Source organism: Balaenoptera ricei, chromosome 1, assembly GCF_028023285.1.
Source record: "Balaenoptera ricei isolate mBalRic1 chromosome 1, mBalRic1.hap2, whole genome shotgun sequence".
Lineage (NCBI taxonomy): Eukaryota > Metazoa > Chordata > Mammalia > Artiodactyla > Balaenopteridae > Balaenoptera > Balaenoptera ricei.
In genome coordinates, this window is record NC_082639.1 from 82,941,284 (window position 1) to 82,967,181 (window position 25,898).

The window sequence follows — 25,898 nt, forward strand, 5'->3', positions numbered from 1 at the left end:
TCTGTTCCTGGATGCCCTTCCTCAATTGGTGGCACTGCCTCCTGCCCACTCACCAGAGCTGAAAGCCTGAGTGTCATCACTGATGCTTCCCCATTCCCATCCCATTGTCAAAATCCCCAGCCTGGTGACTTAGGAGCTGGTGTTGGGTCTGAGTTTGGAGCAGGATGAGCCTTCAGATTGCAGAGAGGGGAGCAAAGAGATATCTGAAAGACCACCTTAGGAAGAAGCTGGAATCAAGGAATGGAGTCTAGAGAAGCTGTGCAGAGAAAAACAACCAGGGTCCTAGACAATGGGAGGTACCTAGAGGGACTAGAAACCCAGAGGCACAGAAAATAAGCAACTGTCACACTCATGTGTCCAGAGAGATTGGACAGCAATCAATCAGTCACAGCTCCTATCGCCTTTAATTACTTTCTCATCTTTGTGAGTTTGTTGTCTGCTTTCCTCACTTGACTGTGGGCTGGAGATTATCCATGCCTATGTTTTGCCTAAGTGGACATCTTCTTTCCATCCCCTCTCCTTCATCTCCATAGGCTCTAGGCACACTCTGGCCTTAAAACTCCATCCTGCCTCAAATTCAACACATTAAAAGCACCTGTGTCTCTATCTATAGCTATATGTACCTATATCTATATATTGATATAGATAGGTAGGTAGATAGATAATTTTTTAAGGTTCTTAATTTTGCTTTTGAAATTATTTGACCTTGACTAACTCATTAAATGAATGATCTGGTACAATTTCTCAGCAATCATTGCAAATACTTAGGAATGTTTGTAAAGGTAGAAAACCTGAACTATAAAACAGTTTTTTTAGTTTAAAATTTCATGAATATTAAATTTAACCAAAAAGTTGAATAATATTACCTTTCTTAAACATTCAATTTAATGTTTATTAATTTTAATTCTAAAGCTTTTTCTTTGTATTTCAGAGCCATAATTTTAAATTTTCAATTCTTAAACATTCTTGTAGGCCTCTGAAAACCCTTTTTCCCTTAGGTACTACGCCTATCATTTTAGGGCCTAATAGATAAGACAGCCAACCTACCCCATTCCACCCCATCCTCACCTTACCCCTACTGGCCATAGTCAACTCATGTGAAACCACCTCACCTTCTCCAGAAAGCCTTCCTTCCCCCACCGTCATGCTCTTCCTGCCCTCCTTATCCATGGGGTAGATGCCCCTCCTAGCTGCTTCTATAATCTTCAGTGCATTTATTTATCACTTTTATATTGGTTTGCTATTATTTTTTAAGATATTTGTCTTTCTACTACACTGTAAACTCATTAAGCATAAGAATAGGCTTTATTTTGTTTTTATATCTTCAGGGTATGGTACACAGTAAATGCTCCATAAATATGTGTTGTATTACTTAATGAGGAAATAAATATACTCTAGTGGAAAAGAGACGGAGTCTATTGTGATTTTACATTTCATGAGAGATGTTTTTACAAGGTATGATGGTGACTTACAGGAAGGGGGTGGTCAGTTCCACCTGGGGATGGCGAAGGTGACACTTGGCTAATGTTTGAAAGAAGACAAGGTGATGATCATAAGGATGAGGGCAGTATTCGTGGACAGAACGGGAGGACCAGGAATTCCAGGTGGAGGGAGGAATGTAAGGAGAGATGGCAAGAGAGACTGGAGAGACAGCCAGATAAGAATAAGACCAGAAATTTGGGGAAGAAGAAACAGGAGGAACAACTGCTTGAGATGCATTTGTGTGTCTGGTTAGCATTTTCTTTTTCAGTCTTGTTAATAATTTAATAATATTCATTATACAAATATTTACTGAGTTCCAGCTGTGTGCCGGGTACCATAGCTGCAATGTCTTTCCTAGCTCTTTCCAGTGGAGATGGTAAATAATGAAGGTCTTATACTCACACTTTCGTTTTAGATACCACCTACATCTCAGAACAGTGCCCGTCCCCCCAGGGAACACTTCATACGTATCTGGTCACCAATTGTCTGACTGATGTTGCCATAAATTATAAAATAAATTTCCCAGGGCTCCCTCTCCCATTATCTATTCAAATTCGCATGGACTGTTCTTGCCAAAAGAACCGGAAGGGACTGTAAATTTATTTGAATGGAAATGTGAAACCATTTCTGGAAAAAAGGTCACAGACCAAAATGGCAAGTATCATCACTCACACACACGCACGCACACACACACACACACACACACACACACACACACCACTGCTTCCTATGCCAAATAAGTTCTCTTAATTTCCCAAACAACAAGTAACCCTTCCATGTCACGACTGGCCTCAGCACTGCCAACCCAAGTTCAAGGTCTGATTAGACCTTGTCAGGAAGGAAAATTGGATATACAAATAGGGCTCTTGAAAAGGTATGTCTCTATCATCTCCCATCAGCTATGGTTGATTTGAGGGGTCCCTGGGCCTTGATCCAGTACTTAAGAAATGGATACAAGGTCCTAGACAGTAGCCAAGAAGATTCTGGCTACATGAGGTCTCTGGGTTCCCAAGGGACAAGATACATGTCTGTCCTTTGGGACTGTGTAATATTTTTTCCTACAGCAGAATAAGGCATATTAGCTACTAAAAAAGTCTTGTTTGAGCAATTCTTGCTGATGCTTTGGATCCAATGGGTTAATCAAACAGATGTCACTCTGCCAGCACACAAAAGGAATGTTTTATGAGTTGAAAGTTTTGTTTTACTTTCTCTGATTCAAAGAAGGCCATCTGGAAAACAGTATTGATTTCTAAGTTGAGGATCTGTCTAACACAAGGGTAAATAGGTAGCCTTGGGTTAAAAGTGTCTTTATAGGGATAATGTGGCCTCCGGGAGCTGGTGGAAGGCTCTGGAGTAAGGGATGAGCTGCTGCCTTTGAAGCACCCAGACAGAGGTGAAGAACAGATGAAACGGTGGACAGACAGTGAGGGGCCCACTGTGTTTAATTGTGGGCCGCTACAGGAAATCCAGATTTATCCGGTAGGGAAGTTGTTGCTAGGCAACTGGAGGAATGTAGATTTGAAGCCTGTTTGCTGCAACCTGACAGTTGTGAAGCATCAGATGAAAAGAGAGGAAGCCAGCTTCAGTGGTGAGGGGGCGACCAGGAGGGGACACCCTGAGTACCAGGAAATGCGTCAGGAGTGGAGAATTCAGACTAAATCACTCAGAGCAGGGGGGAAATGCCAAACTGTCTCTACCGGGAGAGGTCACAGAGACATGCTGTTTCCCAGGACTGGAGGGGGCAGAGAGTCTGAACGAGAGGGTGGGCTCTTGAACAGACAAGTTATGGGACTTTTTTTGGCTCAACAGAAACTGGGCCTTTTTCTCTCTGAGGTGACTTCAGTCTTGGTATGTGTGGTTGATGAAAGCAAAACTGGTTTTGGAATCTATGGGAAGTCAAAAGGCGACCCCATGAGATAGACCTCTTCCTAGTCTGAGGGTCGGAGGAAGGAGAATGTCCCATCTAAGTGTTTGAGGAGGACGCTTCTGGGAGTGGAGCAATGGGGGCGGGGCACAGTGGGGCCCTCCACAAAGCAGCTGCATTCTTGTTTCTGAAAGAGCAAAAATGCTTTTTGTTTCAAAGCACTTTTCCAACTCTTCTCTAATGTGAATTTCACCACTGGATCCCATGAGATACATGGAATAGGTTTTGCGATCTCAAGTTTACAGATGGAGAGGCTGAGTTCCTTTTCAATGACAGCAAGAAAGGAGCCAGTGCAGAGCCAGGACCCAGTCCCTGACCACCAGGAGATCTCTGTGGGCCCCAGCTGGCTGCCCACCCTCTGGGCCTCTCACTACTGGGTCCTGTGCTCAGGGGAGAAGCTGATTACTTCATAAGGAGAGTTAAGGAAGAATCTGTGGCTATATTGAGAGCCTTTAGGAAAGGACATATATTAATGGTAAGTAGGAAAGAAATTTTAACGCAAAAGCTCTTAACTTGGGGTCTGACTTCAGAGGCTCCAAGAGTCCCACCCTCTGTGTGTCTGTGTGAACTTACGTTTCTCTAGGGAAAAGGTTTAGAGCTGTTGTCAGGTTCTCAAAGGCAGTTCTAATCCATAAAAAGATTAAGAACTACTGTTCTGGAGAGATAAGAAATGTCAGAGGCCAAAATCCTTCTTTAAACCAGTTTACCTTGGAGAAAACCGGATGCCTAACATGTTGGTGCTCAATCTACAGCTACTGAATAAAGGCCAGAACCCCAGGACCCATTATCCTAAAAGCAGTCTTTGTAGGGGCCTGTTTGTGTTCTAAGTGACTTTAGTATTGACCTCTCAGTCTTTTTTTCTTTTTAAATTCATAAAACAGCATCTGATCTGGCATGAAAATAAGCCCTAGCCTACTCATGCCTGGAGTCTAAAAGAAACCAAGGCAGGCGAATGGCAATCAAGCCCATGGGCCTAATATATATTTAATGTACATTAATGTTCCTCTCTTCTATTTCCTTTTTATTTCTTCCTTATCAAAATCAGTTCGCCAAAATTTTGAAATATAATAGACACATAATTTTGTAGATGTAGGAAGAACAAATACTAATGCTGTAAATCAACTATACTTGCTGTGGCTTAATAATTTTCAAAAAACAAAAAAATCCTATTTGCTGACTTGGTTTTGCTTTCGCTCAGCAGCCCTGCTGCACCTCCCTCCACACTGCTGGCACTGGATACCACTCCTTTCTCCTCTTCCCTCCCTAAACCCCCCACACAGAAATGGGAGAAAGTTGACAGTCCAAAGATTCAGAAATCAGAAGGGAGAGAGATCATGAAATTAAGTCATTAATGGGACCTCATGGTAAAATCCTGGAGACATGGGGCCTTTCCAGAGAATTTTGACGCAGCAGTATCACCTGAAAACTGAAACGCATAGTTGAAATTTAACAAACTGCAACGAATGATCCAAGAGAGCAGAAACCATGGCCAGCTCACACTGGGCAGGGGCACTCCACCCACATTTATTCCCAATGATTCAGGAATTTAGGGAGCAGAGCCAAGAACAAAGCGGGACACTGAAAAGAGCATGCAGCAAGCACCCCCAAGACCGGCCTTTCTTCTGCGGAACTCAGTGTTCAGCCACCCCATAGTCACAAAGACACGGGGAAAATGAAGTCAGAAAAGTAAAAACCTTGACTGAGTAGCAGTTGAGGGAAAGGAAAGAAAGCTGAATCATGTCACACTGGAAGCAACTGCAAAGGGGAAAACCATGGGCCAAAATGCCGGGGAGGCCAAATTTCCTCTATCAACATCCACTGAGAAGGGGGAAGGGAGGGAACACAGATTTCCCAGCAATGTGGCAGGTCTTGGCACCTCCTCAGTTCCCCGCCGAACTTCCACAAATAAACATGCAGAGCCGAGGGGACAGATTCGCTTCTCAGCAAGATTTCAAAGCTGTGCACCAGAGTCGGAGAGAAAACAGGAAGGATTGCAGAGGGAGGAGGGGGAGGAGGGGGAGGGACACGCACGCCCTGGGCCAAATCAGATGGGAAATGGCCCAACCCCTCACCCGAAACTGACACACCATTTTTTATGAGGTGTGAAACGTTTCAGGTAGTGTTGGCAGTCACCGTACCTTGGACCCAGGTCTGAGCTCTGGGGTTTCAAGCTGGGGGCGTTAAGCCCAAAAAGGCCACAGGAGAAGACAAGCTCTTTCAAACTGTCTCAACCCAGGTGAAACCAAGAGGGGCTAAACCTCCTTGGAGAAAATCCAGCCAGCTGGCTGCTGTTTTCGTCCCAGCCCACCTAGGTCACTGGCCATCCAGTGTGTGTGCACGTGCATGTGTAGGCACGCAGGCGCGAGCGTACATATGGGGATGGGTGGGGTGGAGTAAGGCGAGGGTACTGCATTTGGATTATTGGAGGATGACAACACTCACTTCTGATCTCCAAGGGGCTGAGGAAAAACACAGCTGGCCCCAGTTGGTGCTGAGTCCCCAACGCCCCTCTCTGAGTCTCTTGGCTCCAAGGTCTAGGTTTGGAGGTTACACTTCCACCCACACGCCCAGGTCCTGACACAACAGAGGCAGGAGCCGTGCGGTGGTTTGCTGAGATGGCCTCTCTCTTTGTTAGTGAGCACCAACTTGGCATTTACTAAAACCTTATTTATACGCTGGTGTACGTGTGCGTGAGAAACAGCCCAGGAGAACAGAAGGCACAGCATTCCGGGCGCTGGACCTAAGCATGGCTGCTCGCCAACCAGCTGCAACAGCAGACTCGTCCCAGAGAGGCCCCTGCCCCTGCCTCCTGCCTGGCCCAAGCCCCTCTGAGAGGGTCGGAGGCTCTGCCCTGAGCCTTTCTGTGCCCGCCTCAGGGCTATTTTACTAAAAACACAATAGGACGGGTACAGGAAGAAAAATCCCATCTTACTGCCTGCAATTGCTTTTAGGTTTCCTTCTTAGTAATTAAAAAAAGAATGTGTAGCCACTCAGTCCATTTGTCAGCTGGAAAAGCCCATTTCAAGGGCACCACATAGGGCGTTTGTCCTCTTTGCTTGGAGCCGATGTGTCCTGTCTTGGTTAGGTCTTCCCACACAGAGACCAGCAGGAACAGAAAGATGGTGGGTAGGGGCAGCACTATCTCCTGGCTAAGCCTGTCTCCTGCCACAACTTGCTCCTCTTGGCAGTCTCTGGGGTCGCTCAGCGGCTTCGTTAGGAGGACAGCAGGCAGGATGCATCTGCATAGCATCCTGGCGTCAGGGGTGATCAAATGAAAGTACTTCGAAGCCTTAGGGGCATTTGGGTACGACTACTATTATTGGGCTTGCTCTACAGAAATTGAGACTGTAAATCAAACTCCTATGTTGTAGGTCAGTGATTCTCAGCCCTGGCTGGACATTAGAATGATCTGGGAAGCTTTTAAAAATGCTAAAGGCAACTAATCAGAATCTATGGGATGAAGGTGGGGGGGGGGGCACTTGTAGTTTTTAAAAGCTCCCCAGGTGACTCGGTGTGCAACCAGGCCTGGGTACCACTGCTCTAGGGGCCAAATGTCCTAAGCCTCAGTGCTGTGACATGGCCTGTTTGTCTGTCTCAGGGTAACTGGGAATTCAGTGAGGGCATGAAAGCCATGTTTGGGCCCTTGGCCTCAGCACAGTGCCTGGCCCAATTCAGGTTTAAGTGCATGGACACGGGCGAGTACCTAGGGTCCATCTCGGGTTGGTGAGGGTGACTGGCCAAAATTCTCTGGTTTCTGAACTCTAACACTTGCCAGAGCAGCATGTAAGGGCAGCAGGAAAGACAGTCTAGTCTTTCTTATCTGATAAATAAACATCCTGAAGCCAGTAGCCTGAGGTATGGGTTCAGACCCTAATGAAAAGTTTTGCCCAGGTTCCCCTTTCTCCTGCTATTATCCAGGCTGTCCTCATGCCCCAAAGGTACATGTACTATACCAGTGGCCAAGGTGCTGCAAAAAGAGAGGCAGGACCCTGCCCGTTTTCTAGTGACCAGAGGATTGCACTATCCCAGGCACCCAGGGAAGCTCCCACAGCTCTGCAAACGCAGGCACTGGGCTCCCACTGTGCTGGGGGTGGGGGTTCAGCCGCTCAGAATAAGGATTTTTATCACCTACTCACTCTCCTGTCTGATTCTGAAAACAAGCTAAGAAGTGTGTCTAAAATCGGGTTCCTCATGGAACTTCGGACAGAGAAGTTTGAACTGCATGGCTTTTTAATCTCCCTGCAGAGACCTTCTCTGGGGCCCTTGTCTCTCAGGGCTGGTGGCATCCATAGATCTGACCCCTCTTACCCATCCTGGAGGCCCCCCGATGAGCTGGGGAAATTATGGAGTAACATTCCAAGGAAAAGTCACACTGAAAGGGATGAGGTGCGAACCCTGCCAGAAACTGTGGGGTCTTGTTTTATTTTGTTTTGTTTTTAAAAGCCTTCACCTTGCTTTTGAAGGCAAGGCTAGAGCAAGTTTCCTGGGACTTGAGAGAGCAAATGTAAAAAGACAAAACACAAATTCCTCTGCCATGTTCTCACTGATTGACACTCTCCGAAACATAGTTCCAGAAATTAAAACGTAGGCAAAAGAGAAAACACAATTCAATGCTAGAAAATTCTAATTCTAATTTTGAGTGTTTCTTAAAGCGTGGCCTACGATGACCTCCATCAGAATCACCTAAGGTAACAGGTCAGATTCTGGCCTAGCCCAGGTCTCCTGAATCAGTCTCTGGGGGTGGGAATGTGGAACTTGCATCTTTTACCGGCTTCCTTGATGATTTTCCTACACTCTGAAGTACGAGAACCAATGCTTGATGCCTCCTTTATATAATTCCCTCTCATCTTACCCTTCTAGCAAAAGAGAAGATATGACTGGATCCCAAGAAGTCTGTCTGGGATGCACTTCTGAACACAGTGCTGAGCTAGGTCAGGCTTTCCAAATTTTTGGAAATTTTCTATGACATTTTCTCTTGCTTTGTTGTTGTTGTTTTTTTAATCCAGAAACAGTAAAGTTTGGGGTCAAGAGCAGACCCAGAGAAGGGAATGTGAAGCTCTCATTTACTGAAATTTATTAAATGCTTTGCATGTATTTTTAATGTATCTACAAAGTATTATATTTGTTTTGTAGATGAGTGATGGGGCCAGGAAAGGTTAACAATTTTTCCACGATCACCTAGCTCCTCCTTTCCACACTGCCAGAGGTGGTGAAGAGGGCTTATCCCACATCTGGGGGGGGGACCCAGACCTGCCACAGCACATATCTAATGGTGATCCTAACGGTGACTCCTGGATGTCTGGGCCACGGCTCTGGAAATACTATCAGTTGATTCCCGGGCCTTTGGAGCCTGTCTTGTCTTGTCTTGAACAAGGAATGTCTGGAACACCAGGTTCGTGCCTTCCCTGACTGTCAATTTGTGAGTCCCCGATGGCCTGCCACCAGGCCCTACTGCCTCCAGGAATTACCCCCCAAGGGGCGGGCAGCTGGATACCTCCCTTACCACATGGAAGAGCTTGAAGAAGTCCACGTTGGCGTACAGGGTGTCTTCCATCCATTGTAGGGTGCCCTGGGAGAGGGAGCACAACGCATCATGCACCGTGTGCACCGCACGGCGCTGGGGGAAGATGAGGAAGCGCTCCAGGAGGGCCTCACTGCAGGCGATGTCCTTCAGCACTAGGTCTGGGACTCCATGAGCAAACTGCAGAAAGGAAAAGCAACACTGGAAACCTCCCTGTCGCAGAGGAAGACTGGCCCGCCCAAAGATGTCCATGTCCTAACCCACAGAACCTGTGAATACGTTATGTGGCACGGCAAGGGGAATTAAGCTTGCAGATGAAACTAAAGTTGCTAATCAGCTGAATTTAAAATAAGGAGATTATTTTGGATTACCTGGGTGAGCCTAATGTAATAACAAGGGTCCTTTAAATGTGGAAGAGGGAAGCAGAAGAAACAATGTCTGCCTTGAAGATGAAGGGAGGCCACCAGCCGAGGAAAGTAGACAGTCTCTAGAGGCAAGAAAATGAATTTTCCTCTACTTCCCTCAGTAAGGAGCACAGCACTGCTGGCTCCTTGACTTTAAAGATTCTGACCTCTAGAGCCATAAAATAATAAATTTGTATTGTTTTAAGCCACTAAGTTTGTGGTAATTTGTTATAGCAGCCATAGAAAACGAATATATTCCCAGGCCTCATTTTAGCAGAGAGACTTTACAATTTAAGCCATCCCTTCTTAGCACATGATGCTAAGGTACCATCAGGAACTACTTCCTGAAGCTGAGGTGGGGGACTGGCTAGAATGCATTTGGAGTGATGGTGGATGACCACCCCTGCCTTCCTGTCTCACCAGATTTAACAAATAAAAATACTGCACGCCCAGTTAAATTTGAATTTCAGATAAACAGTGAACAATTTTTGGTACAAGTTATGTCCCAAACAGAGTCCAAATGGGACATCCTCATGCTGAAAAACTGTTTGTTGTTTACCTAAAATTCAAATTTAACCAGGCACCCTGTAGTTTATCTGACGATGCTAACCCCTGGAGCTCCCACATCCGGAAGCTCCTGTGGAGCACAATCCCCATGATGGCCTCCAGAGGCCAAGGAGGCCTCAACCCTGGCCAGGGACCCTTGTCCACCCAGCACAGTAACTGGCCTCCTGGAGTCCTGGACTCCCAGTAGTGGACAAAACCCTAAATACCATAAATAGAACAGGTTCATGAACTTCCCTGGCCTCCACAGTCCCATGCCTTCTACACAATCCTCTGGGCTGGAGAACGGAGCAGGTGGGTCTCTGTTGCCCCCTGTATGGAAACTGTCCAGACCACACACAGAAGCCCAGTCCCCAAATGAGGCCCAGGTCACAGCTGGTGCTGAGTGGGTGTGGACTCCGTGGATCTCAGGGGCCTGTAACTGGGTGCATATTCCAACAGAGCCTTCCTGTTTTGTCCATACCTTACTTCTCATCTCCGGGCAAAACCTCACCCCAACTCTATTCCCAGAGTCTGAAACATTTTGAGGTGGAGGGAATTAATGAGCTCATTAGAGTCCAAACCTCTAATATTCCAGAGGAGGGAAGTGATGGAAAAGGGGTTAGGTGACTTGAGAAGGTTACACAACAGGCGAGGGAGAAAGCTGGGACACCATGAAAATGCAACTCATTCATTCAATGCTCATTCACTGCGTTCCCATTCTGCAGGGACTAGGAGAGTTACTGGGGATACAACAAGAATAAGATGAATTTTCTGCCCTCCCCAAAACTAGCTAGGCTAGTTTCCAGGCTAGCTGGAAATGCAGGCATTTAAACAGCAGGAGGTGCTAGACTGAACGTCGTGAAACCAGAGTGCAGAAGAGGGAGTGTTGAGAATTGCTAGTAAAAGTAGCTGGTATTTATTGAGTGTTTATTATGTGCCATGCACTATTCTAATTGCTTCACGGATATTAATTCTTTTAACCCCCACAACCACCGTATATGGTAGGTACTTTTATTATCTCCATTTTACCAATGAAGAGACAGATTGCTTATTAACTTGCAGTGAACCTTGTGACCTTGCTGAGATTTGAACACACAGCTTGTGCTTAACCATTACCCGTTAGCTCTTTGTCGATTAGGGAAGGGGGAGGGCGCAGGACAAAGAAGGGAGGGTTTATGAACTGTTTCACTGAGGAGGCAACACTTGAGCTGGGCCTGGAAGAATGTTCAGGAGGTTGCACGGCTGGGGGTGAGAGGTGTGATGAGGGATGGACCAGAGAACCGTATTACTTTAATTGCCTAATAATTCCCTCAATGGGGAGAGACCAAATGATGTTATTCCCTTTGGAGCTGTGCTCAGACACTAGGCAGAGGGATATCCAGTTCTAATGGTAAAAAACGAAATTCCATGTATAATGAGGATGATCGGGTAGAGAGCTGCAAGCCCCATGTAGCTGTTTAAATTTAAAATAATTAAAATTAAATCGCATTTAAAAATTCAGTTCCTCAGCTGCACTAGCCCCATCTCAAGTGCCCACCAGCCACACGTGGCTAGTGGCTACCCTACAGACAGCACAGAGAGAGCACTACTGTCATGGAGGAAAATTCGCGTGGACAGTTCTGTCAAGGAGACGGAGATAGAGATCAGGAGGAAGGCACACAAGGCAGTCGGGCTAAGAAGCAGGGTGGGCACGGAGGCATGGAGGGAGCTGGGTCCACATGACCGGCCTCTGGAGCGCAGGAGCTGGGCTCCTTCCTAAGCTCTGAGTTTTGCTGATCAGGAAAGCATCAGCTAATCAGAAACTGCAACACTAAATAAAGGCACACCCCAGTGGCCCAGGCCCTGTCTTCTCCCCACATGAAAGGCCTCAGCCCTAATGCCAGCCGCACAGCAACTAGAAACCCAAATGTCACGTAGGTGAGGAACTGGAAAGAAATTTCCCCTAAATTCCTGCCCTTATCTCCATCTCCCTTTTATTACCAACTGGAAGTCATCACAGGCATTTCCAGGACTTGAGTTTTATGAGCTGAAGAGAAAGCAAAGGGGAAAGTGAGCAAGTGATGCTGCCCACCCCCCGCCCCCGGCTTGGGATGGGAGGGGAGCCAAGCAGGGCCGGGCAGCCAGGCCTGACCCCAAGGGCCGCCCCAGGAGCGCACTGTGGCCAAGCCTGGGCACTGGGGGTGCCGGGTTCTAAGGGCCCTGACACTCTGCCTCAGGGCTGAACCTCAGCTCCCCTTGTCTAGTTTCAGTGAAAACCTCAGGGTCTGAGAAGCCAGAAAAGCAGGTATGGGCTTCTCCACTGTTGTGCTGGGAACCAGCTTGAAAACCCCCTTCAAAGGAGCCAATCTCAGCCAGGCAGGTGGGTCCCCTCCCTTCTCTGGGCTCAGACAGCACCCTGTGCAGACCTTTGCCTCAGGACTGACACAGGCCCTGAAATTCTCTATTTACGTCTCCGTCTCCCCTGGAGTCTAGAGGAGGTGCAGTCCTGGCCAGGAGAGCCAGGCGGGGCGTCTGTGCTAAGGCCCCTGCTTATCAAGCGTTCTCACCATGTTCATCACACTAGGAATCCACACCCCCAGGATGCTGGGCCAGGAGCCCATGAGGCCCCAAACTAGAGCAGTGGTTCTCATCCCTGAGCCATCAGAACCACCTGGAGGGCTTGTTAAAGCAGAGACTGCTGGTCAGTCTGGGATGGGGCCTGAGAATTTACTCCCAGTCCTTGCTGAGGCTATTGGTCTTGGACCCTGAGAACCACTGAACGAGCACGGGACTAGGAACGAGAAGACCTGGATTCCGTGCCAGCTCGGACAATTCTAGCTCTACAGCTGTGCACAAGTCAGTCAATCACCAGGCACGTCAGTTTCCCCATCTGTTTGACCCATCTCGGGATTAATGTGAGGAGCACAGGCGCTAACAGATGTGAAAGTCATATGTTAGTGGTAAAAACACTCTGAATAAATACAGGAGATTATGAAAACAGACAAAATCGATTTGGGGGGAATAGAAGGAGTTCGCCTGCCACTGGGAAGAAATGGTCCAGGAAATCAGAGGTCTGCTTCTACTTGCAGCCGTTATTGGGCTCTGTGACCTCGAAGGTCACCTCAGCACACTCAGACCCTGGCTTTGCCTTTTTCTTGGCTGGAACTCTCCTCTCACAGGCATTTGCATGGTGCCTTCTCTTCAGTTAGATCTGCTCAAATAGCACCTCCTCAGGAAGGTCTCCCCTGCCCATCGAATTTAAAACTGCCCCCAGTCCCTCCTTAACTCCGACCCTGCTAGACCTTCCTCACAGCCCCTTTCACAATCTGGAAACGCACGTAGGTGCCCTTGGCTTACTTGATTATTGCCTGTCGCCCCCGCTGGAATATGAGCTCCCAGAGTCAGGGGTTTCCTCGTATTGTTCCCACTGTATTCTGGTACCTAAAACATCTCTACGTATTTGGTGAATACATGAATAAAGCTCAGTTTCCTCAACTATAAAAGGAGTCTGAGCCACATGGTCTCTAAGGTTCCTTCCAGTCATAAACTCTGAGATGTTTTAAGGGCTGCCAGGATTTGCGCCGCTCCAGAATCCTGCGATGGGAATGCTCATCACCACAAGTGACCCCCAGGTATTCTCCTGAGTGTGCGGCATGAATGTGAATGATTCTGAATGTGAAAGCAAGAAGGAAAAAAGAAACTCAAGGTCTCCTTTGCCTTTCTCAGGCTCAGGCTCAGTGCCCACCCTTCCCCTCCAGGGACCACTGACCAATGACATCCACCTACCTGCTCTGGACGGACTTGGGAGTTGACCAGAAAGTAGACAACTGAGTCAGACAGGCCAATGCTCTTTATGAGAAACAGTGTCAGTGTTTCCTCATCTTTTAGGACATCCCGTATTCGTATTCCTCTTCCTGCGTAGGAATGAAAAAAAGAACAGGGTGTTGGAGGAGAGATGGGTCAAAAAAGGGAAAACATCTAGAATTGATTTCTAACTTGACTCTCAGAGGAAGGCTCTGTTTTGGGTTCCCTGGGAGCGCCTAAGAGCCAGGGCCCCTGCCAGTGGCAGTCACAGCATTTACTGCTGGAGCAGACGAGCCAAATTTAGTGAGAAGGCACACAAGGTGGAAAAAGTTAGGTCGGGGTGGTGGCCATCGGATGCTTTGTGGAGTTGGTCTTGGACAATGGGGTGGGGGTGAGGAGCAGTCTTGTCCCCCTGGGAATATTTGGCAATGTCTGGAGACATTTTTGGTTGTTACAACTGGGGAAGTATTGATACTAGTGGATAGGGGCCAGGGATACCACCAAACATCCCACAAGGCACAGGACAACCCCGTTTCTCTGATAAAACAAAGAACTATCTGGTTCAAAAGGTCAATAGTGCTAAGGCTGAGAAAGTCTAGAATTGGAGGGGAATTAGTGCCGTTGTCATGGGGTACAGAACCCTTCTTGGTGATTCTGTCATCTCAGCTATGGCTCTAAGCTCAGGGTATGGACATGTACTAAGAGAGATCAAGCTGTCTGGGGCAAGAAAATCTTCACGTGGGGAAAGGGGGATGGACTGTTGCCTGGGCTTGCAGTTTCATGCCCTGATCAGCTCAGTCACATTCTTTCAGCTCCACTCAAAACCTATTGGAAGCAGAAATTTCTTTATAAGGAGGCATAAAGGACTTCTAACAGGTGAGGTGACCTTGGGGCAAGTGATTGAACCTCTCTGTGTCTGCACTTTCCACATCTACCTCTTAGGATCGTTGTGGGGTGACTCAGGATAAGGAGTGTAAAGTGCTTATTAGCTCCCAGCTCAAAAAAATGCTTGACCTGATTGCATTAATATTATTCTTACCCCTCCCAGGGGAGGCACACCCACCTTCTCTGCTTGCTTCCAGGGCCAACACTCACTCTGAAGCTGGCCACTGCTACAGTTCATGAGGCACCAGCCAGAGAAGAGGGGGACGGGCCCAGATATTTATGAAATCATTTCAACATTAAGGGAAAGCATTTGGGTTGCATGAAAACAGTTATCTCTACATCCCAACGTCTCCGGGAGCCTGGTTGACTGCTTATCTCTTAGTTCTTCTTTAACTAACTAACTGTAATCATCAAATGCCCCTGTTCCTTCCAGCTTCTAACACCACAGTGCTCTTCCTCCCCAAATTCTCCCCAGGTCGCCGAGAGGCCTAGCCCCCCGAGAGGCCTAGCCCCCCAAGTGCTTGACAGTCACCCTTCATGTTCAGGTTGTGACTTTCTTTGTGTATGTCTTATCCAGATTGATGTCGCTACTAATTTCCTCTTGAAAGGGGATGGGCCAGCCACAGGCCTGCCCGTGCAGCTGGGGCAGGGGAACCAGCCCCGAGGTCCCACCACACAGCAGCCTCTCTCACCACAATGGATGTCCCTTAGAGTTGTACTGCCAGGTAGCTCAGTATCACTACCTTTTGCTTAGGAAAAGCCCAAAGCCTTTAGGGGAAACTGACTATAATATATAATAGTCCCTTTTATCTTCAGTGGATATATTCTGAGACACCCCCCCCAGTGGATACAGATAGTACCAGACCCTATATATACTATGTTTTTTCCTATACATACGTACCTATGATGAAGTTTAATTTATAAATTAGGCACAGTGAAAGAATACCCAAATTGCCAGCATCACTGGTCTTTCACTTTGGGGCCGTTATTAAATAAAATAAGAGTTATTCATACACAAGCACTGTGATACTGCGATAGTCGATCTGATAAGCTAAGCTAGACAGCTAGTAAGTGACTAACACGCAGGATACCTGGGCAAAGGAATGGTTTCCATCCTGGGTAGGTTAGCCCAAGATTTCATCATGCTACTCAGAACGGCACACAATTTAAAACTTATGAGTTGTTCACTTCTGGAATTTTCCATTTAATATTTTTGGACTGTGGTTGACCACAGATAACTGAAACCATGGATTGGGGGCATTCCCCCAAGAGAGGGGGATGGTTCTGAGAGGGGCTGGTCTATTTTCTTCTTGCCTTCTTTCCTTTTCAATAACATATGTCTGTCATCTTCCAAATCCAGCTTCCTTTTTTCTTCCCCTGGGGCACCAGCTTGGTTGTTCATCTCTGAATCATTTCTTTGTATACAGCATTATACTACATCCTCTGGCCTCCAGCAATGCAACCCCGAACACACACACACACACACACACACACACACACACACACACACACACAGAGGCTCTTGAGAGTAGGGAGCTAAGGATCCTGCTTTTATTATACTCCCCATCATACTGAGCAATGCTGGGCACAGAGATGTAAGCTCTCCAAGTCACCTCTATCTGACACCCAGCATTAGAGCCTGACGTGGAATCAGGTCCTTGGTAAATGTCTGCGGAATGACAGGAGACACCCAATAAATATCTGTTGTCTTGACCTGAGAGTCAGGGCCCTATCTGACTAGTGTAACTCTTTGTTATTCTTTAACTCCCTCACCTGACCTTACATACAAATACCTTGCTGGGGAGAAGGGACAAAACAAAGGAAGCTGGGAGTGATTTTGCCCTGGTCCAGTTTCCCACCCAGGTGCCTGGGCTGCCGTGGCCCTAGGGAGAAGGGGCAGGAGCGTGCTGGTTCAGCACACCTGAGGAGGGCTGGGGGCCACCCTGTTCGGAGAGCGTGGGGCCGAAAGCGTAAGCAGTGGCCGATACCAGACAGCAGCTACACCAGACTCCCGAGGGAGAAATGTGAACTGGGGGCCTGAGGAAAGAAAAATAAATGTAGTTTAAAATGTGGTTCTTCTTGTTCTCTTCCCTGGGAAGATTAGAGGCTGGGGGAGGGGGCCGCTGAGGCCCATGGAGGTCAGGGGAGCTGAGGCTGGGGTGGGGGAAGCCAGGAGAAGGTGTGCGTGAGGCTAAGGGGAAGACAGCGTTTAAAGATGATTGAGAGACCGCAAAGCTTGCTTGGGGGTGAGTGCGGAGGGGGCTTCATGGCTGGTCTTTTACCATTAATCCTCCTCTGCGGAGAATGCAGTACTACAGGTTTGCTGGGAAAGGAAAATGCCCTGGGTCACCATTGGCATACTTTCCCAGGTGACCGGGAACTGACAGGCAAAAGCACACCCCAGTTACAGCCACCCACCTCGCTTTCAAAGGCTTAACCCTCCACTGCAGCTTTGGGCTGAGGAGTCAATGCTCAGAGCCGGCAAGGTCCCCAGGGGACCCTGGGACAGACTCTGAAACCGTCTTCAGTTCTGACGGTGGACTTCAGTCCCCGGCCTGGAATTCCTTCAGAGACTCTGTCTCTTTTCTTGGGGATGGTCCCCTCTACCCTCTCATGGCCACCAAGGTCAGGGGTTCTGCAGAGTCTGTGTTCTCGGGCCCCAAAGTCCTCTGGAGAGCCTTGGCTGGCCTTCCCTGACCCAGTTTTCCCAGCGCCCCGAAGCTGCCCTCTTGAAAGGAACGTTCGCCGACAGCCTGAAGGCCAGCAGAAGGAGCATCTGCGTGCCAATTCAAAACTAGTCCTGCGTCGGGCCGGGAAGGAGTGGTTTTGGTTCCCATATACAGGCTTGAAAGACCACAGAGACACTGTGGTTTGAAATGACTTCCTTTATATTTCCTCCCAGCCGGACTCCATCCGACAATCAGAAAACAAAATGAAATATCTGCTGGATGAATGAGGTAGACAGTCATTCCAGGGGTCGGATAAGCCCGTGTTCTCATCCGCTTGTTTAACCTTGGGGAAAAAAATGCTTTCTTGTTTGTGCTTTCCCCTTACTTCCCTCACTATTAAAATGCTAACCGTGCTCATACCCTGCAAGGCCCTTTAAGCTTGAGCTAAGTAAAATCTTAGTAAACTTCCGAGTAGCAAAGAAGACAGTGTTTGTAATCTGGTTTTACTACTTAAAGTATATGCATTACTATCTTTGAAAGAATTAGAATGTAATGAAGTAATCTTAACGGTCATCTGATCACACTGGTGTCCTTTATTACTCCAATGGGGAGAGAAGGGAGAAGGTGGCCCAGTGGGAGGAGGGTCAGGTTCTCCTTGGACAACTTTCCCCTCCTGACTCCCCTGTGCTCTTTGAAGCCCCCCTGCTTCCCTCCACCAGCCCCCCACATGGTGTGGTTACTGACCACTTGGTCCTTCCACTTCTGCCCAGGGACCCCTCAGGGGAGAGCACTGGTCTGACCACCTCTCTGTCCCCAGGGACTGGCACACTGCCTGGCTCGGTGGGTGCTCACCAAACATCTGCTGACTGTGCAGCATGGGTGAGGAGCCCTGGGGGGTTGGCTTGTACCATTCTCCCCGAGCAGAAGCTTTTCTATCCAGCCCCTCCTGTCCCCTTGGATGTCCCCTTCCTCAACCTTGTCATCCTCCAAGATCATCCTGACAGTCACTTCCCCATCTCCATCCTAGGAGCAGACATCTCGCAGCAGCAACAAACCACTTCCTTCGCAGCCTCTGAGCCCCACCCCTGAAAAAACTTTTCCACTCCCAGGACTGCAGTGACCCCTGGGGTCCTGGCAGCCCTGTTCTCTTCCAGCTGCTCATCTGCCCCTGCAAGGGGATGTGGTCCAGCTGGTGCCCAGGCCACTGCCATGGCCAGTCTCTCCAGCCACCTACAGAGGAGTCTATGGCGGATGTGACAAACACAACATTAACTTGTGCTCTAAAAAGAGATGTCAGAGTGGTTACTGGGTTTGGGTTTTGCTTGTTTCTAGTTCTTCCCCTGGGGAGGAGGGGCATGGGAGAGGGAGCTCCTCCACCCTTCCTCCTCACGCTTCTGGACTCCAACGGGCTCTCCTACCCACACCACCTCAGTGTCCATCCAGCGTGGCCTCTCATTTCCTTCCCCTCCCCATCACCTAACCTTCACCTCCGCTCCACTTCAACAACCATGGCCACACCTGGGGGCTTGTTTTCATCTGTCCTGCATGCCTTTGAAATCCTGAATTCGCATATTTCACATTCTGACCACATCTGTCAATCTTTCCATCCTGCTATTTCCTCAGTCCTTAAACAGGGTCATGGAACCCTCCAAGACCTCTATTCTCTTGCCCCTCCATTTTCCCCTGGGCAATTGCAGTACTTCTGGCTTCTCCTCCATCCATATGCAGCCTGAACCCGATCCGTGTAGTCCAATCACCACCCTCAACCCCCTGGACTCCTGGACTTTCTGTGGCACCTCCCTACCAGCCCCCAGCCCTGCATCCCCCCACTCTGCACCTGCTCTGCCTCAGGGCCTGGGATGCTGAATATTACCAGAAGAAACAGAATAACTGTACATATTTATGTCATGATAAACATGTGCTCTGACCTCCCTGGCTCCTTACTGCTACTTGGCATTGCTTCCACACGGTCCTGGGTAGGTCACTCTCTAGGACTCTGTGAAAGTGTTCCACACCCTTACCATGCTCCGCACACTCCTCCCCTTGCTCCCAGCCCTTCATCTGGCCTCAGACTTCCCAGAGCACCATCTCTCTCCGCATTCTCCTATCTCTGGACTTACCTGGGATGAGACCTTTCCTGCCTTCTTTCCCAACTTCCCACCTTCAAGCCTGGCAGGAAGAGGAGTTCTTGCCAAGGTAAGCCTCATGCTGCCTCTAGGTCCCATACCTTCCTGCACCCTCTGGTATCTTTTGCAACCAAATCTCCAAACTCTTTCCTGTAATCTTCAGTCTCTCTGATGGAGAAGGCAAGTGAGAGGCAAGTGATAGTAAGAACACTAAAGCCCACGTCACCTGCAGTCCTCTCGGGGTGCATCCGGAGGGTGTTCATGAGTTGCGACAAGGTGCAGAGTTCTGTCCAAACCTGGCCAAGGTGCTGGCTCTCTGGTGCATCCATGAGGAGTTCTCGAAAATCTTGATACACCCTTGCCAAGCTGTAAGAAAGAGCCTCATCAATAAAGACATAGCTGTCATTTTCATCAACATCATTATCATCATCATAATACCTGTATAATTTTTTAACATACCACCTGCTTGACCTATCTATTACATTATGTATTCTCTCAATATTGCCAAGGCAAAGGAGAAAGATATTTTTACTTCCTTATACATATAAGATAACATGGGCAGTGAGAAATTTGTTGTCAAAAGTCTTCCAACTTTGCCAGGGCTGGGTCACCTCTCAACCCCATTCTCTATGTGTGTCCTGTCCCAAGAACCCTTAAATAGGATGATATTAGGAGATATTACTGGAGGCTCTTCCCAGCCAGTACCCACTTCTCTGAGACCAGCCATTCATATGAGCAGGTTCTAACAGCCATGCTTAACCCGCAAAGTCCTCTCTGCACGCATGTACACACACACCTCCACCAAGGCTGATGGACAAGGAGAATAAAGCTGGGCTAAGCAGATTTGTTCCCAGGAATTTGAATGGTACTCAGGGATGCTCTTCTGATTGCCCAAGCTGAGGGGCCATGAACTGGGCAACTAGCACCAGCCCAGGCATTGAGAAGCAGGGGATACTGGTCCATGGAGAGAGGCAAATGGAGTAGAAGGCCAGAGGGAGGCAGAGAGGCTGGACCTTGTAGGCCCAGACGGGAGGGAGCAGCTCCTGACGGCTCTCCAGTTCTTCTCCCACTCCCTGAGAACTGCCTTGCTGCTCCTGGCTTTTCAAGAAGATCTGGTGTCCAAACTATATCTTTCCCTCTGAGGCTTAAACTTGTTTATGTGTTTCTGTGCCTTGCAAGCAAATGAATGTTTCACTCATAATGTGTGTGTGAAACATGAAACCCAGATTTCCTTGTTCACATGCTGAGTACAGCTGGAGTCCGAAACCCCTTCCCTTCCCCAGCTCCCACCTCTCAATCTGTAGACACTGTCAGTGCCAGTCCCACCAAAGCTCCATACAGCCTCTGCTGAAATGCCTTCAAGTCTCCCCGATCCCATCATGGGACCCGTGGGATCTCTAGGCAGGTGTTTCTTCTCAGGCACCTCAAGGAGGCTCAAGCTGAAAGTACAGATTGTAAATTAAAGCTTCCAGGTGGTGTTTGCAGCCATGGGAGCCCAGCTAAAATGCCATCTGCTGACTTTCCCAGGAAGGTGGGTGTTCTGTGTTCCCTCCTCCATCTTCCTATAATCCAGGGGTTAGCAAACAGATTATAGGCTTGTGGACCGTGCAGTCTCTGTCACAACTACTCACCTCTGCCTTTGTAGGGCAAAAGCAGTCGCAGTTTGTTCCCAGTGGGGAAGGCTACCTCTGAGTATTAAGCTGAATTACCAAATGTTCTTTTTATTTTAGTCAAAATGCAGTTTTGTCCTGGAGGAATTATATCCAGATCTCCTCTAAGGAAAGAACTGGAGTAACCAAATATCTCAGTTTCCCTCTGACTTGATGTTTATACAAGTAGGTGAAGCCTACTCCCCAACAAGCCTTTGTTGGTGAAATGCCACAAGCTGCAGCTCGAGGTCAGCCCAGTGGCTGAAGGACAATCCTGTCCTCATCCCTGAGCCTCTGTCTATAGAACATGTTACATCAAGTCCCCCTACCTCCTGCTCTGAGAGGGAATTCCAAAAATAGACCCTTTTCGTATGGAATTTGACCTGAATTCGATCCCAGACCAGAGGTCATTAACCTGGAGTCCACAAGTCCCCTGAAATCATATGCACAGTGTAATGTTTTGTGTGTGTGTGTGTCCATCTTTCTTGGGAGAGGGGCCATCAGTTTCCATCAGATTCTCGGAATGGTCGTCAGCCCCACAGGTTAAGAACTTCTGCTCTCAAGCAGTATACTAAGATTTTGCCGACCAAGGGAACTGATGGCATTTATGACAGAGGATTTGGAAATTGTCTTTGTCTTCCAAGAAGCAAACTTCACCTTGTAAACTTGATTTCATTCACCCTCAGAAGGTTCCCTGACATTTTTCTTAGCCTTTAGATGTCCAAGAAGGCTTTTAAAGGAACAGAGATCTCTCAGAATTGATCCAGCGTGGCGAGCGATGTAAGGAAACAGAAGGGGAACTGAGTTGTTTTCATCCAGTGACTCCACCCAAGCAGGTGAATGGCCTGGAGGCAGTGGACACATCTCAGCAGGGGGCTGAAGTCAGACTCCAAGTCACATCTTGGGGATATATGGAACAAGAAATTGTGTTATGTGGTCTTAGTTTGAAGCCTTTTCCTCAAGTGCCCTGACAGCTGATAGAATGCTCCAAGGAGGAAACATGCCCTGCTCCTTTGAGTTTAAGGCTTCAGCAAGCCACAGAAACACTCATTCAGCATCACATGCTCTGTGTGCTCACACATGAACTCCAGGGCAAGATGAGAATAAAGGGTGCACAGCCTCCTCCTAGTATGGTGGGAATCTCAGCACTTACATGGAGTTGTTATAGTTTGACACAATTCCAGGAGATTCTCCCGGGGTGGGACTTTGAAAACAAGGATTGTTCACATTGCAGAAAATTCCCTGGAGCCATGGCAACATTCCTGCTGAGGGCATCGCCTTGTTGGGAAAATGGCCTTTAAGACAGGAAATGAAGACAAGGAGTTAGTCATTGACGCTAAGTAGGATGCAGGCCCTAGGATCTAGAGCCTCTGCAGGAAGGACCCCTGCCCTTCTGGTGCTTTCCTTCATTCACCAACATTTAAGAAGCAGGGGCGGGACTTCCCTGGTGGCGCATAGGTTAAGAATCCACCTGCCAATGCAGGGGACACGGGTTCAATCCCTGGTCTGGGAAGATCCCACATGCCGCGGAGCAACTAAGCCCGTGTGCAGCAACTACTGAGCCTGCGCTCCAGAGCCCGGGAGCCACAACTACTGAAGTCCGTGTGCCTAGAGCCCGTGCTCCACAACAAGAGAAGCCACTGCAATCAAAAGCCCACACACCGCAACGAAGACCCAACGCAGCTAAGAATAAAATAAATAAATAAATTTGTTAAAAAAATAAAAAATAAAAAAAGAAGCAGGAGCATCTGCTGGAGACAGAGTCTCTTCTCTCAAGCTCCCAGTGTAGTGGAGAGATGGACAAATGTCGTAATAGAGGCATGGACGGAAGTGTGAAGGGGGAACAGAGGAGGAGCACATCATTTCGGTGGGGGCGTGGGGAGAGGCAGAGAGATGTTAGCGCAAGAAGCCTCCGCGAGTTGCTGATGCTTGAGGAGGAGAAGAGGTCCATCTATTCCTTCCACAACTCTGTATTGAGCATCTACCCCCAAGCATGCAAGAGGGGGCCCAGGCGCAGGTTATGGGCTCCTTGGTGGGTGAGGTAAAGAGGCAAGAGTTTGATGCGTAGAAGGCTGAGTCAGAACTTGGGGCCTGAAACTTAAAAACAAGAGGCTGAGGAGCAAGAATAGGGGACTGAGCAGCTGTGCATAACTCCTGAGGCCCTCCCATCAGCTGTCTAGAGCCAGAAGATGGCATCCTGGCCAGAACCCAGACGAAGGCTTTCTCTGAGGGGCATAGTATAAAAGAGGCACTTACAGGCTCACCTTCGGTCCCAGGACACCTCTGGGGTCCAAGAAATACTATATTATTAATATATTATTTTTTGTCCCTTCTCATTTTTCTTTAGCACCATGTCTAACATATCTCTGAACTGTCTCCAAAATATTTCAGAGAACTCATCTATAATCTTCTCCCTTTAAAGTCAGGAAGAGTTTAGGTATAGGAAAAAAACAACCAAATAAAAAATAATTACACAATTCTTCAGTAACCACATGTAAGTATCTGCATAGAATGTGTAGGATTTAAAAGTTAGTTTGCATAACGCCGATGAATCTCTGTTTTCTGAATCGTAGGCATAAAATGATGATAAGCAGATCAGATCCTGGCACCCCCAGCCCCCAAAACCTTTCTAAACAAATGGATAGGACCTCCAGGCCTGGCAAGGCTCCCCCTACCCTCACCCCCATTATGCTTACATTCATGTTGGCTGTAGAGTGGGTTGACATTCCTTAACCAGATCAGGACCAGAAATAAAGATAAAGGCCACACAAGTTCCACCACAAAGCGAATCTGGGAAAAAAAAAAAAAAGAGAGAAAGACCAGTGATGCTACGAGATTACAGGAAACATACCCAAAGCAGACATACTTCACTTCAGTGTCTGTCTATGCAATAGGACTTTGGTTGTGGTATATTTACCTAAAGGACTTCCTTTTTTTAAATCCCATCTCCCATACTGCCTCTACTTTGATATATTAGACTAACAAGACTTGGTGTCCCTCTGGGTTCCATTCTGCCTCTATTTTAGAAAACTGCATTAGCACAGTACTTTCGTTAAAAGTCATCAAGATATGCGCTTCGATGTTTTTGGACGTTGCTGTGCATGTGAATGCAAATTCTGATTCTGTAAGACCCCATCAGATCTCACATGTCTAACAAGCTCACAGGTAATGCTGATACTGCAGGTAGTAAAGGTCTCCTTGTAACCTCTCCTTCTGCAGATGAGGAAACAGAGGCCCACGGAGGGCAGGTGACCCATGCAGTGTCTCATCAGCAGTGACAGCATTAGAACCAAAATCCAGCCTCCTGTGTCCCGGCTCAGTGCTCTTCCACATTCCCCCACTCCCACACACACACCGGCCCTGTCTTCTTCTAGTGCTGCTAGACTTTGCATATGTGGTCACTGAATGAATGAATGAATGAATGAAGGTGCAAATGCCTCTGTGAAATACTGTGATCCATAGCAAAGTCAAACCCAGAAATCTGGGTATACCAACGTTTTCCTTCAACAATTTCTTGTTGCTTAAACTTATACCGCCATGGGATTTTATAACACTGGAAGAGGTTGCTGGTACCAACATACAATTGAAAGTAGGTATTTAAATTTAGGTTCAATTTAGAGTTTAAGGACTCTTGGCTCCAAAGGAAGGAGAACAAGTTGGTTGCTACAGCCCACACCCTGAGGCATTGCACATGAGGGTATGGTTGGACGTGTGGGATTACTGGGGGGAGGGTGGGGGGGTATGTATTGGGGAATGTAATAGTTCTTCTACTCAACCCCCATTCCAGAGACCTTAGGAAGGAAACTCATAAGATTTAAAGGAGAATTAAGGCAGATGGCTAAGAACAGAAATGTAAGTATATATAGATCTGCTAGGGGCTATTCGCATGGTTTTAAATTTAACCCTTTGCTGTTCCTTCCAAAGAAATGTACTTAAACTCTCAGCAAAGTAGTGGACACCATAGCAGGTGCTCAATAAATCTTTGTTCCTTTTCTGTTGGTGAGGTCTGCTGGCAACTGAATTATGACAAATCATAAGTCGAAGACGGAAAAAAGATAATACATTGAAGAAAAAGCAAAACATGTTCAGGGTAGGTGGTGATTATGCAGTTGTAACTTTTTACAAAATGTTTTATCCAAAATATGTCTAGGGAGGATGTTTTAGAGGAAAAACTCACACAAACATTATGGGAAGAAGAAAGAAGATTTTTCCTTAAGGCACATATTCTCCCCCAAAATGGCAAAACACCAGTATTGGACAAGTCCCATCCCGTGTTAAGAGGACTGACCCCAAGCATACTTGATAGCCATAGAAATGCTGGCAGTCCCCCCAGGTCATGCAAATCAAGGGAGGAAGGGTAAAGACTGTCCCTGGTGACCCTATCTCACTGTTAACAGCTTCATCCATCTTTGCTGGGTACTAGCCAGCACAGCTGTTCCCACAGCAGCGCACTTCCCCTGTTTTATCACTCATCGTACTTCAGAGTCATTACTCCTTCATGAAGGTGGACCCCTCACTAGCTATAAGCTTCCTGAGGACGGGGACCACATCTATTCTTGTCACTACACCCAACACAGGGCCAAGCTTATAATAAGTGCCCAGTAAATATTGGTGGAATGAGTGAGTCTCTGTCAAGACGACTGGTCTAGGAGGCTTCTCTGGAAAGCTGGAGGTGACTAGAGGCTTAGGTAAACAACCGTTTGCAGACTTAACAAACTGCTTCCCCCAGGGACATGTATGCTGGCTTCACGCCTTCCATCCCAGGTCACCCTGTCAGTGGGCAAGGTCGGGGAGCAAGTTCCACAAGATAGCAATGTGAGTGATACATGCAAGCAATGAAACCAAAACTTATTCGTGGTGTCCTCACCAAGGAAATGAGACAACCAGTCCAGATTCTACACATTTGACT

The 25,898-nt window shown here is 47.7% G+C and overlaps 1 protein-coding gene across 1 annotated transcript in view; it reads right to left on the minus strand.

The window, feature by feature from the left end:
- ABCA4 (ATP binding cassette subfamily A member 4) overlaps nucleotides 1-25,898 on the minus strand; it is a 125,544-nt gene that overhangs the window by 94,631 nt on the left and 5,015 nt on the right. Inside the window, exons 2-6 of the mRNA XM_059916005.1 lie at nucleotides 23,686-23,779; nucleotides 22,143-22,284; nucleotides 19,567-19,706; nucleotides 13,643-13,770; nucleotides 8,910-9,107 (exon numbers count right to left, since the gene is read on the minus strand). Of these exons, the coding sequence (XP_059771988.1) occupies nucleotides 8,910-9,107; nucleotides 13,643-13,770; nucleotides 19,567-19,706; nucleotides 22,143-22,284; nucleotides 23,686-23,779 (702 nt within the window). The remainder of the gene's footprint in view (nucleotides 1-8,909; nucleotides 9,108-13,642; nucleotides 13,771-19,566; nucleotides 19,707-22,142; nucleotides 22,285-23,685; nucleotides 23,780-25,898) is intronic.